Genomic DNA, 11,953 nt, shown 5'->3' with positions numbered 1-11,953 from the left:
GAATACATTACAACATAGGCTAATGCAAGATATTTAAAAAGAAAAATCATTACCCTTTCAGCACCTCGCTGGCTAGCATCCTATCTGCTGGCAACACAGTTAGGTTTCAATTTGAGATAAGAGACAATTATTGTACCACATCACACTTATTATCGCTATCAGCAGAAATCTCAAACCACAGAAAGCTATCCCGATACCACGTGTCCCTGTGCCCTTGATGTTTAATGACATTTCTTTCTGTGAAGGAAGATAGAAGGAATCCATCAGAGCCAGCATTTGGAAATGTTTAATGGTTTTCTCTCTATTTGAACTAGGCCCATGCTATAACAAAATAGGCCAGTGATTGGTCAGGCTAAAAAACATTTACAGGACTACAGCTAATCCTAAAAAAAAAAAAAAAAAAGTGTTGTAATGACAACCACACCAATGCAAGGTTTTTGGCCATTTTACCCGTTTCAATAAACAAAAAATAATTTTAATGTGTAAAAAAGGTTTGTGACTGCAAATCTTTTTCATTGCATATTTCCCATTTTTTTCTGTAAACCTCGTCCTAGGCAAACAGTCGATTTTCATTCCAGCTCTCGCACCATTATGATTCACACAGAGACCAAGTATGAAATTAGTTTCTTTCTTTGACGGAACATATCTTGATTGACAGCTCAGCAAATGAGAAATCATTTACTGTGAACAGAATGGTCGCCTGCTTTTTGGCAGAGATGCTGTCTGTTTCTGAGGCACGTGTATGTGTGTTCAAATGGCTTTAATAGCAGCTTTAATGTTAGGTCTCAGGCATGAAAACCACAATAGCAGGGCTGTCAGCCCAAAAATAATTTTTTTTACACCATTTCCAGTAGCCCTCAACAATGTCTTCAAGGAGGGTCAGACCAACAGAGCACACATTTATGTGTTCTACATGTTGGTGGAACACAAAGCAACCTATAAAAGCAAACAATTGCCTCATCTTTCATTTACGCTGCCTCTGGGTAAAACATTAAAGGGTCCATTAAGAAAAAAAACCCAAGTGGCCATAAGGGACACTAACAAGATAATTGTAAATGTTGAAACACTATGTAACAGTAGCAAAATCTAAATGTGTTTTTTGAAGATTAGCCAACATTAACCAATAACGAAGCTAATTTAGCTTCTCGTCATAACAGACCAAGACAAGCTGAACCAGCTAAACTCTTGAATTATGTAAGGGTACATTATGTTGGTTGAATTGAAAATCAGCATGATTTTTTTTTCTAACAAAAAGAAAATTGAGAAGCTGTCATTAAAAACACAACAGAAACGGACTCAACAAATACATCCTCTCTGATGGAACATGTTACATGTGACTTAAATGTAGAGACGACAAATAGAGGCACTGTAGTGGACGGAAACAACAGATCTGAGAAGATTAAAACCAATACATGAAATTTGACATAAATTCCCTTTTATTATTGTGTTTTCCAGTTTGAGGTACGTTCGGCGCCCTTTTAATCTTGTCACTTTGTTGCACCCTGGTAATATTCACAACAACAGTAGATGGAAACATACTGTAAAACCTATTCTTCTTTAACTTTTTTACTGGATGAAATTTGGGACATTCTATTGCTGACCATGAATGCATTTTGAAAAAACACTATTTAACATTGAGATTCTTTAAAATTGGCTTAATTACTCCCACATCCACTTATATCAGTTATTTTAATGTGTTACCTCCAAAATTGTCATAAAGTTGAACACCCCTTTGAAACAGACTGCATTAGGTTTAGCTAGATAGGTGCATATTAAAAAGTGCAATTATCAAATGCTCAGACTGCTGCAACAAATACAATTTTAAAACCTTTCCAGACTGAGAACATCTCATGCACTAGGACTCCATTTGATACATTATAAAGTAACTTAAACTATTATATGCAAAAACCCTGAAGAGCTTCCTGCACCTCTATTTAAAGGTCACTGTTCATCATTACAACAAAGAGAACTGCTACTAGGAACCTGGCTTTAAAATGAGCTGTGAAATAATCAGGTGAGCACAAAATATAGCACACTTTCCTCACTCTAGCACGTAATGGCTTTCTGCATAGTCAATTTAGCAATTACATTGTGGGTTTCCACCACTTTAACATGGTAATATTTCAACTAAAAACTATACTACGCAAAGATCCACACACAGTGTTCAAATTTTGGTTTGAAAATTAATTTTTGTGAATTGATTATCAAAATAGTTTCAGATTCATTCATTGTATGTTAATTAACTAATTATTTATTACTAACATCATTAAACTCTTAATCTTACTGTTGACACTTAATTGAGTCAAGTCCCTTTGATTTCAAGTGTGATGCTACCATCTAGTGGTTGGAAATATTGAATGCTTTTGTTACTGCTAATCTGATCATTTTAGGTGCCCACAAATGTAGATTTTAGTCTTCTAATCGTTTTAAAACTGTCTTCCGTGTGACAGAACCCTAGGCAAAATATCGGACTGAGAATTATTTTTTAGGAACTGGATTAAGGATCTGTTCCATCCATTTGCCCATTTTAATCATGATGACTACTTTTCCTTGGCCCAGAGCTCCGATAATTGCTGTGACTCACACATGAATTTGGGAAAAACAAAGCTTTATGAATAACACTGGTTTAGAATGACGGACAGTAAAGTCTTTGATCCAGATCTGTGCATATAGTCTGGAAATGTATATTTAGAATTTTAAAGCTCCTTTATGCTCCTGGGTTTTGGATAAGATAAGAGGTAGGAGGATAAGACATGAGGATACTGGAGACTAGCCTTAGGGAGAAGACATATCTCTGACTAACCTGCCAAACAAGAGCATTATATCAAACCAAAAGAGCATCCAGCAAAACAATACATCTGACTAAAGTAGCTTGTTATCAATGTGCAGAAGACATTCAGGTGATTTACTGCGCTGTGTGGAAACCATATTTTTGGATCAACACACACTTTGTATATACAGTTTTTCTTCTATGATAACAACAGACATTGGTCTGCTGATTCAGGATCATAAAAGGTGAAATAATTCATACAACAGTTTTAATATTTACGACCAAATACTAAATACTTTTCATTGCCGTAATCGTAGTTTTACATAATAAACGTGCATACTAGCATTGCACATACTGACATTTGCATATGATAAGGATGATATACGAAGAGAATTAAGAGATTAGGTATAGAATATAATACAGTCTTGATTTTAAGACAAGTGGTTTGTACCCACCAGACAGCTATCCAGCAAATTATCACATAAAAACACCCAACCATACCACCACAAAACCACTCAAAAAGAAAATAAATCTTGCAGGTTATTTATTTATTTTTAGATTTACAAGTTATTTTCACATTTCTTCCATCTTTTTTTCTTATTTTTTTTAAAAAGGGTCGAACAGCTCTCTGGTGTTACAGGTATCAATACACAATAAATGCAAAACAACTGCATTTGTCGCAGAAACATCTTCAGATGCGTAGCCAATGAAAATCATGACCCGCTTCAACAAGCAAAGTCTTGCGCTTTCCTTATAACCAGGTCCCTAAAAAGAACAAAATGCTGTGATCTAGATTGCAATAAGACAAAAATCTTAAAATTAATTTCTCTTTTCTTATTTGCAATTTCAGCATTAAGAGTTGGGTATTCGCATCTTTCATAATGATGATTAAGTGGAGGGAAATGACAAGAGTAGAAAAGTAAACTGCCAATATACATGTACGTGTATGTGCTATTTACATACTCATACATCACATAGACACACACACTCAAACAAATAGGAGAAATGGCATAAAACCTCAGCATCACCATCCAAATTAAAATCATTTAAGACAGAATTCAATCGACTGAGACAGAGGCTGAAGATGAACAGGGAGGTAGATAGATGGATATACGGGGGAGAAAGACAGAAGAGAAGTCATGAGGGATCTTGGTAATTCCCTCTAGCTTATGATTCTTATTTATTTTTTTAAAAGTTCCTTAAATCAAAGAGGGTCCAGATAATCTCATCTGTAATCCCAGTTTAAGTGCAGTGGTGGGCGAGTGGCTTTGCCCTCTCCTGCCTCTCTGGGTTTTTTTTTTTAGCTATGTGCTGTCCTTAAAACGATGTTCAGGGCTCGCTCACTAAGTTCATGGTTTTGTGTACTTGCTAATTGCCCCCGCCGCAGCAATGGCTGCTGCGGCCCTGAGGAGCTGCTTCTTGTAGATCCACTCCCGTCCTGGTCCGCCCTCCTTGTCCGGCTCCACCCTGAGGATCGCTCTTCGGTAGCTTCTTGGCTGCAGGGACAGGATGGCAGGTGTTTAAATACTGATCATTTAAGACATTTAGAGGTGTCACATGCAGAAACAAAAGGTTTTCATTGACACTCCAGTAACCAGGGAAAACAACACAAAAAGGGGTGCAGCAGGAGTCCTGGGAAAAAACACTACTTCTGTGAAATAGTTTTTTAATTAGAAGGGATTCTTGTTGCATGTTATATCCCTACTCTTCATGTATATTAAAGCTGCCTATCTCAACACTGTTTACTATCAAATAAAGGCAAGATAGTTCAATTAAGTATTTATACTCTTTAATGAATGTCCAGTATTTTGAAGTTGTATGAACTTGAGTTACAAGTTGTGGTAGCTATAAAAAAAGCAGTCTAAGCAGCAGGCTAGTAGTTGAGGGTTTTGGTGCTTAAGGGCTGTACCACACCCGTAAGTATAGTTAGCTCCCTTTGTTCGCACCAGATCCGAGAATGACACATTGGTTAGTTTTTCCAACAGGCCCTGATCTCTTTCACATCTATTGTTTCCTCTGGCCCGATGAGTTGCGGCATGAGACATGCGAGAACGCCCTTCACTCATTGGTCAGATGTGTCTTGGGTGGGAGAAATAACTTTATTCCTGACAATTGATCAGAATTTCGATGCGGCAAAACTACAGAAACAAACTACAGGAAGTAGATTATTTTCCTCATCTCATAACTCGGATCGTAACTGGCTACGGGAGCTTATTACGCAGTATTTCCTGCAGTTGGGTCGGACTCAGTCCACTTTTGTTGCATACTTTAGGTGGTTGAAGCAATGCACACATTGGTTGGATTTTTAAAAACTGTTGTGTTATCGTCAACATCTTTAAAACATGGTAAAACTTTTAACTTTAAACAATATTGTTTCCGATAACACCTACTCGTCTCCAACCATCTTTCCAGCACATATTCATGTAAGGTCGAGAAAGGTTGAGAAAGCTGGGTCAGGTTTCTTTTTTTAAATGTGCATGTAATTCAACTTCGTTGCAGAAATATGGGGGTGGTAAAATTGAAGTGGAAGATTTGGCTAGAGCAAATGACACACTTACCAATAGCCATAAAAATTTCATTGACATTCATGGCAGTCTTGGCCGAGGTCTCCATGAAGAGTAGACTGTTGTCATCAGCGTATGTTTGTGCCTCCTAAGGATATCAATTACATATCAAGGAAAAAGTTAGACATTTTCTGCACCGACAAGTTTAATACAATTTTTTGGTATAAGGCTTTGAATGTGTGAATTAATTTTGCTGTACGTGCATAGTTGATTTTTCTTCATCTTCATACCTGAAGCTCTACCACTCTCTTGTTTGCAATGTCCGCCTTGTTTCCAGCCAGAGCGATCACGATGTTGGGACTGGCTTGCCTCTGCAGCTCCTTCACCCAGTTCTTTGCTCGTGTAAAAGTATCCTTAAGCGAGAAACAAACTTTATAAATATTGCTCTCACGTGAAACGTTATATTTAACACGGCAGAACATTTTCAATCATACGCAAAAAAAATTTAAACAGTTTTTTTACAGCCACAAACCAAAAGAAAGAAAGAAAAAAACATTAAAGTAAAGCACAACTAAACGTAAAAAATGAATAAATGTTGCCCTGCATTAAAACCTACTGTGTTGGTAATGTCGTAGACCACGATGGCTGCCTGAGCGCCTCTGTAGTACATCGGAGCCAGGCTGTGGTAGCGCTCTTGACCTGCTGTGTCCCAAATCTCAAACTTTACTGTGGTGTCGTCCAGACAGACAGTCTGAGTGAGGAAGGCAGCTGAGGAGGAGCAAGACAACACAAGGTCAGTGGAATGTATTAGGAGTGACCATAAAGCTTTCTTTCCCCGTATTTGACTCCCATTTTAAACTTGTTTTGTTTTGTTTAACCAAGTATAAAAGCTCATTAAAACTGTCATTGACTGTCCTGCCAAGTCTGTAATCTTCTACACTTATTCTTTGATTGAATAGTTCCTGATTTAAACCGAAGTTTTGCCAAAATTCAACTTATTTAATGTAGGCGATTTTCTTGTACAGCTGCTTGTGTTAACATGTTTGCACTTATTCATCTATCTTAAGTATTGTATTGGCACTCATTTTGATACTTTTAAAACAATCTTTAACTCTTTTTAAAAAGGACTAGAGACACCTTATCCTTTACCTCCTATGGTACTCTCCTGGAATTCATGAAACTGGCCTTTGACAAAGCGCAGCACTAAGCTGGACTTGCCCACCGCCGACTCTCCCAGCAGCACCAGTTTGAACTGGCAGATTTTGTTTGCTACTGCAGCGCCATTAGGCCTGCTTGCTCCTCCACCGCGGCCAGCCATGGACAGAGAAAGAGAATGCTATGGATGAGATGGCCTGAAAAGGGATTTCTGAAGTCTGGAAACACAGGCACTGATGGTGAACGAGCTCAGTCAATAAACTCCTGTGACCCGGTCTGGAGGGTTGTGGTGGAGCGATCAGGGTTTCCCAGGCTACCTTCATAAAATAAAATAAAAATCAGTGATCAGAAGATTAGTGGATCTACTTCGAAGAAGACCGACAAAAAAACATCTTAAAAAAAAAACATCTTAAAAAAGCAACAAAAGACAAATCTTTTGGTCTGCTGAAATATTTTGTCAAATAACAGAAAAAAGAAAGAGAATTATTATAATAAATTACGAATCAATGTTTATCTAACATGATTCTGTCAATTAAGTGGTTAGTCAGTTGCCAAAAAAAATCTGTCAACTTTTCATTTACCTTAATTAATTAATATAAAATAATAATAATAATTGATAGGATTTATATAGCGCTTTTTTGGAGGTCACTCAAAAAGCGCTTTGACATCTGACATTTGAATGAGAAAGCAATCGTTAAATGAATCGAGAAATTAATCTGCAGACTACATTTATGCTACATTTTAAGATTATAGCAACCTCTGTTCTAACCATAAAGATATTTACTTAAGATTTATTTAATGTCACGTTTCACTTTTATATACACCTGCCCCTACTAATTTAAAACAGTATACTGCTTGGAGAAAAGACACAGCTTTTATCATGTTGCTTCTCCAGCTTTAAATTGACATCTTTTAAAACATTATAATCACGTATAATTAACAAAGTCTGGAGAATAGACAATACATATTTAATTCCAACTGAAAAAACCCAACAATAAAAACCTCAAAACAAACCAGTTACATCACAAACCTGGCTAAACCTGCCGATGTTGACTCTGACAGTGTAACGAGACAAAAACAGAACCAGCTGGGAGTTAGCTCCGAGGCTAAAGCTAACGCTAACCTCGGCTAGCAAAGACCAACAAATAAAAGGGACCAAATAACACCTTGACGTTCGTACCAACAACCGACACCAATGTCCTCTCCGCCCTTCGAATAATGAGTTGTGACCGTGTTTCTTTTCGTTAAGGACGTTTTCCACCCTAAAAGCACTTTCGGGTTCACCAAAGTATACGCTTCCGCCTTGTGTAACCAAAATACTTCCTGGGTGCGTACGTCATGTGAGGAAAAGTCATGACGAAAAGTCACAACCAATCAAACGGCCGGATAGCGGACCGTCAGAAGCAGTCTGTGCATGGTTGAGGACAGAACACTGAAAAATTTCCTTTTACCTAGGCTACTTGTACTACTTTTTGTGTATACTGTTATTGTCCGCATAATTCATTGTATTGTTAAGAGTAGCCTAATTACAATAAAGGAAAAGAAAGGAAAGGACAGAAGAAGAATAGGCCTAAATAAATAGGCCACAATTAGCCTATCATACGGACATAGTGATACATAGCCTAAATAAATAAATTGAGGTGAACAAAAATGTAAATATAGATTTAAGAAATGTAATTATATATTTATGTAGGCCTACTTTCAGAATGTACTTTTTTATTTGTTTTATTTGTGTCAGTAATTACAGTATAAGTAGCCTATAGTAGCCTATAACCTAGTAGGCTAGAGTAAAAGCTTTCTATATGACAATCATTTTATGGAACAACACATTAACGTTTAGATATATGTTTTTGTGGAAAAGAATTAGGCATACAATAAATTAAATATGATATATAAAAAGTGAGAATGGCAACAAATGGATATCAGTTGCACAGATCAGCTTCTTCAAATGAAAGTAATGACTGGGATTTGGTCCAGGTAGTGTATTTTAATTTTCCATATAGATTGGGAGCTGAATAGCACACTGAATAAAGCACCAGGATTTGTACTGTGATCCTGAACAGTGATGATGCCTTGACAGACACGTTTTAAGGCTTCACCATGCAATCATCTGCAAACTCTTTTTCCACCTGGCAGTATTGAGGGGGATATCGTTTGATTTGTGGTCAATTGTGCTTTTTGTTTTACCTATAAGAATGACAGTCTCATGCCTGTTTACCAATGATCTGTTTGTTAATAAAGCTGAGGTGGAAAAGTGTGAGAAATCAGATGACATATTCAACTGGTCATGATCCATATATTAAAAGATGTAGCGATATCTCACCTGTTAAATTTCCCTATGGTGGTTGTGTGTGTGTGTGTGTGTGTTTGTGTTTTTTTAGCAATCGACACAAATCCAGTGTATCATTAACTCAAAAACAAGTATTTCACTCAAAAACAGAGTGACTGATCAAGGTCAGACAGGGATTGAGTAAAACCCACTATGAGTTCACTGACCACTTGGGGAAAATATAAATATTTTTAGTGTCATATTTGTGAGAAATAAAACAAGAGTCAATGCTGATATTATCTTTAAAAGGCCTGCCTATTTAAGTATTTTTCCTGCATGAAAACATCTGTGTTACTGCTGTTTATCCTCAGTCTTTTGTATTCATTTGCCAGTTGAGTTGTTTTAACCTGGTTATGAAAGCCTTGTTAGGAATAACTGTTGAATTGTGAGTGGGACAAGAGGTCAAATCTAATTTTGTGTCTTGTGTTTTTCCAGAGCTTAAGTTTCACAAAATGTTGTTGTTGTTGGCCTGCAAAGTCATTGAGACACTGGGTAAGATTTTGGATTGATTTTCCATTTGAGAACAAGACACTGAGTGATTTGATGTGCACTTCCCAACGTTGCCCGCAGATGGAGCCACCTGTTTATGTAAACACCATCACCTTAAACTATTTCTTGTTATCAACCATCTGATCTGCATATGATCCAAGTCGCCCTTTAAAAACTGGTCAAACTGTAAAAGTGGATCATAGTGAATATGGAATCTGCTCACATTTTGAGCTAGAGTTGGTCAGTTTGCTGTCATGCCATTATAAGCCTTTATAAAGAATGATACATACCCCAAATCACTGTATATAAAAAAGAGAAATTGGAAGAAAAATAAGAAAATAATGAGGCACAACAAGTGCAAAACAGCTGGATATCAAACACATTGCTCTTTATTATGAAAATGGTAAAATAGACACTAAATGGTGGCAGCATATGAATTCATCAGAGAATGTGTTGATGATGAAGATGATGGGGTTCATTTATCTGTTGCACTGATCAGTACTGCAGCAGGTGGAAGATGATGTACCTGGACGGTTCATCAGACTGCAGTCTCTTGATTTCATGCAACCCTGAAAGTAGTTGGGAGCTGTGAAAGGACAAGGTGGAGCATCAGGGAAAGGAAAGGACAGAAGAAGAATAGGCCTAAATAAATAGGCCACAATTAGCCTATCATACGGACATAGTGATACATAAATAAATACATTGAGGTGAACAAAAATGTAAATATAGATTTAAGAAATGTAATTATATATTTATGTAGGCCTACTTTCAGAATGTACTTTTTATTTTTTTTATTTGTGTCAGTAATTACAGTATTTAACAAAGTAGCCTATAGTATAACATAGGCTAGAGTAAAAGCTTTCTATATGACGATCATTTTATGGAACAACACATTAACGTTTAGATATATGTTTTTGTGGAAAAGCATTAGGCATATAATAAATTAAATATGATAAAAAGTGAGAATGGCAACAAGTGGATATCAGTTGCACAGATCAGCTTCTTCAAATGAAAGTAATGACTGGGATTTGGTCCAGGTAGTGTATTTTAATTTTCCATATAGTTTGGGAGCTGAATAGCACACTGAATAAAGCACCAGGATTTGCACTGTGATCCTGAACAGTGATGATGCCTTGACAGACACGTTTTAAGGCTTCACCATGCAATCATCTGCAAACTCTTTTTCCACCTGGCAGTATTGAGGGGGATATCGTTTGATTTGTGGTCAATTGTGCTTTTTGTTTTACCTATAAGAATGACAGTCTCATGCCTGTTTACCAATGATCTGTTTGTTAATAAAGCTGATGTGGAAAAGTGTGAGAAATCAAATGACGTATTCAACTGGTCATGATCCATATATTAAAAGATGTAGCGATATCTCACCTGTTAAATTTCCCTATGGTGGTTGTGTGTGTGTGTGTGTGTGTGTGTGTGTGTGTGTGTGTGTGTGTGTGTGTGTGTGTGTTTTAGCAATCGACACAAATCCAGTGTATCATTAACTCAAAAACAAGTATTTCACTCAAAAACAGAGTGACTGATCAAGGTCAGACAGGGATTGAGTAAAACCCACTATGAGTTCACTGACCACTTGGGGAAAATATAAATATTTTTAGTGTCATATTTGTGAGAAATAAAACAAGAGTCAATGCTGATATTATCTTTAAAAGGCCTGCCTATTTAAGTATTTTTCCTGCATGAAAACATCTGTGTTACTGCTGTTTATCCTCAGTCTTTTGTATTAATTTGCCAGTTGAGTTGTTTTAACCTTATGAAAGCCTTGTTAGGAATAATAACTGTTGAATTGTGAGTGGGACAAGAGGTCAAATCTAATTTTGTGTCTTGTGTTTTTCCAGAGCTTAAGTTTCACAAAATGTTGTTGTTGTTGGCCTGCAAAGTCATTGAGACACTGGGTAAGATTTTGGATTGATTTTCCATTTGAGAACAAGACACTGAGTGATTTGATGTGCACTTCCCAACGTTGCCCGCAGATGGAGCCACCTGTTTATGTAAACACCATCACCTTAAACTATTTCTTGTTATCAACCATCTGATCTGCATATGATCCAAGTCACCCTTTAAAAACTGGTCAAACTGTAAAAGTGGATCATAGTGAATATGGAATCTGCTCACATTTTGAGCTAGAGTTGGTCAGTTTGCTGTCATGCCATTATAAGCCTTTATAAAGAATGATACATACCCCAACTCACTGTATATAAAAAAGAGAAATTGGAAGAAAAATAAGAAAATAATGAGGCACAACAAGTGCAAAACAGCTGGATATCAAACACATTGCTCTTTATTATGAAAATGGTAAAATAGACACTAAATGGTGGCAGCATATGAATTCATCAGAGAATGTGTTGATGATGAAGATGATGGGGTTCATTTATCTGTTGCACAGATCAGTACTGCAGCAGGTGGAAGATAATATACCTGGTTGGTTCATCAGACTGCAGGCTCTTGATTTCAGGCAACCCTGAGAGTAGCTGGGAACACCTTGAAAGGACAAGGTGGAGCATCAGGGAAAACAAAGTATTGTTGTCTTCTTCTTAGTGGTAACTGAGTCATTTTATTGGGACTAAAGGACTTACTGGATTCAGCATGAAAGGAGACGGTGACGCAGACACTGTCCGTACCGTAGCAGGTCTCCTCGGAGCCCGAACAGTGCTTTCGCCCTCCACATTTACACTTCAAGGCGTCACCTAC

At 37.0% G+C, this 11,953-nt stretch overlaps 1 protein-coding gene across 3 annotated transcripts; it reads right to left on the bottom strand.

The window, feature by feature from the left end:
- Positions 1-3,299: 3,299 nt before the first annotated feature.
- Positions 3,300-7,747, bottom strand: LOC307267010 (ras-related protein Rab-5C-like). Of its 3 annotated transcripts, none has more exons than XM_080049178.1 (6): positions 7,610-7,747; positions 6,424-6,746; positions 5,891-6,042; positions 5,565-5,687; positions 5,329-5,422; positions 3,300-4,266 (listed from the first exon to the last, which is right to left on the bottom strand). In XM_080049178.1, the coding sequence occupies exons 2-6, from the start codon at positions 6,590-6,592 to the stop codon at positions 4,139-4,141; spliced, it is 666 nt and encodes a 221-aa protein (XP_079905304.1). In that variant the 5' UTR covers positions 6,593-6,746; positions 7,610-7,747; the 3' UTR covers positions 3,300-4,138. The 3 variants fall into 3 exon arrangements, with proteins under 3 accessions (XP_079905304.1, XP_079905306.1, XP_079905305.1); XM_080049180.1 differs by having other exon boundaries at positions 6,424-6,742; positions 7,610-7,745; XM_080049179.1 differs by having other exon boundaries at positions 7,596-7,735.
- Positions 7,748-11,953: the final 4,206 nt, after the last annotated feature.

The sequence above is a fragment of the Ammodytes marinus genome, assembly GCF_949987685.1.
Source record: "Ammodytes marinus genome assembly, chromosome: 20".
Classification (NCBI taxonomy): Eukaryota; Metazoa; Chordata; class Actinopteri; order Uranoscopiformes; family Ammodytidae; genus Ammodytes; species Ammodytes marinus.
This window is presented reverse-complemented; position numbering and strand designations above follow the sequence as displayed.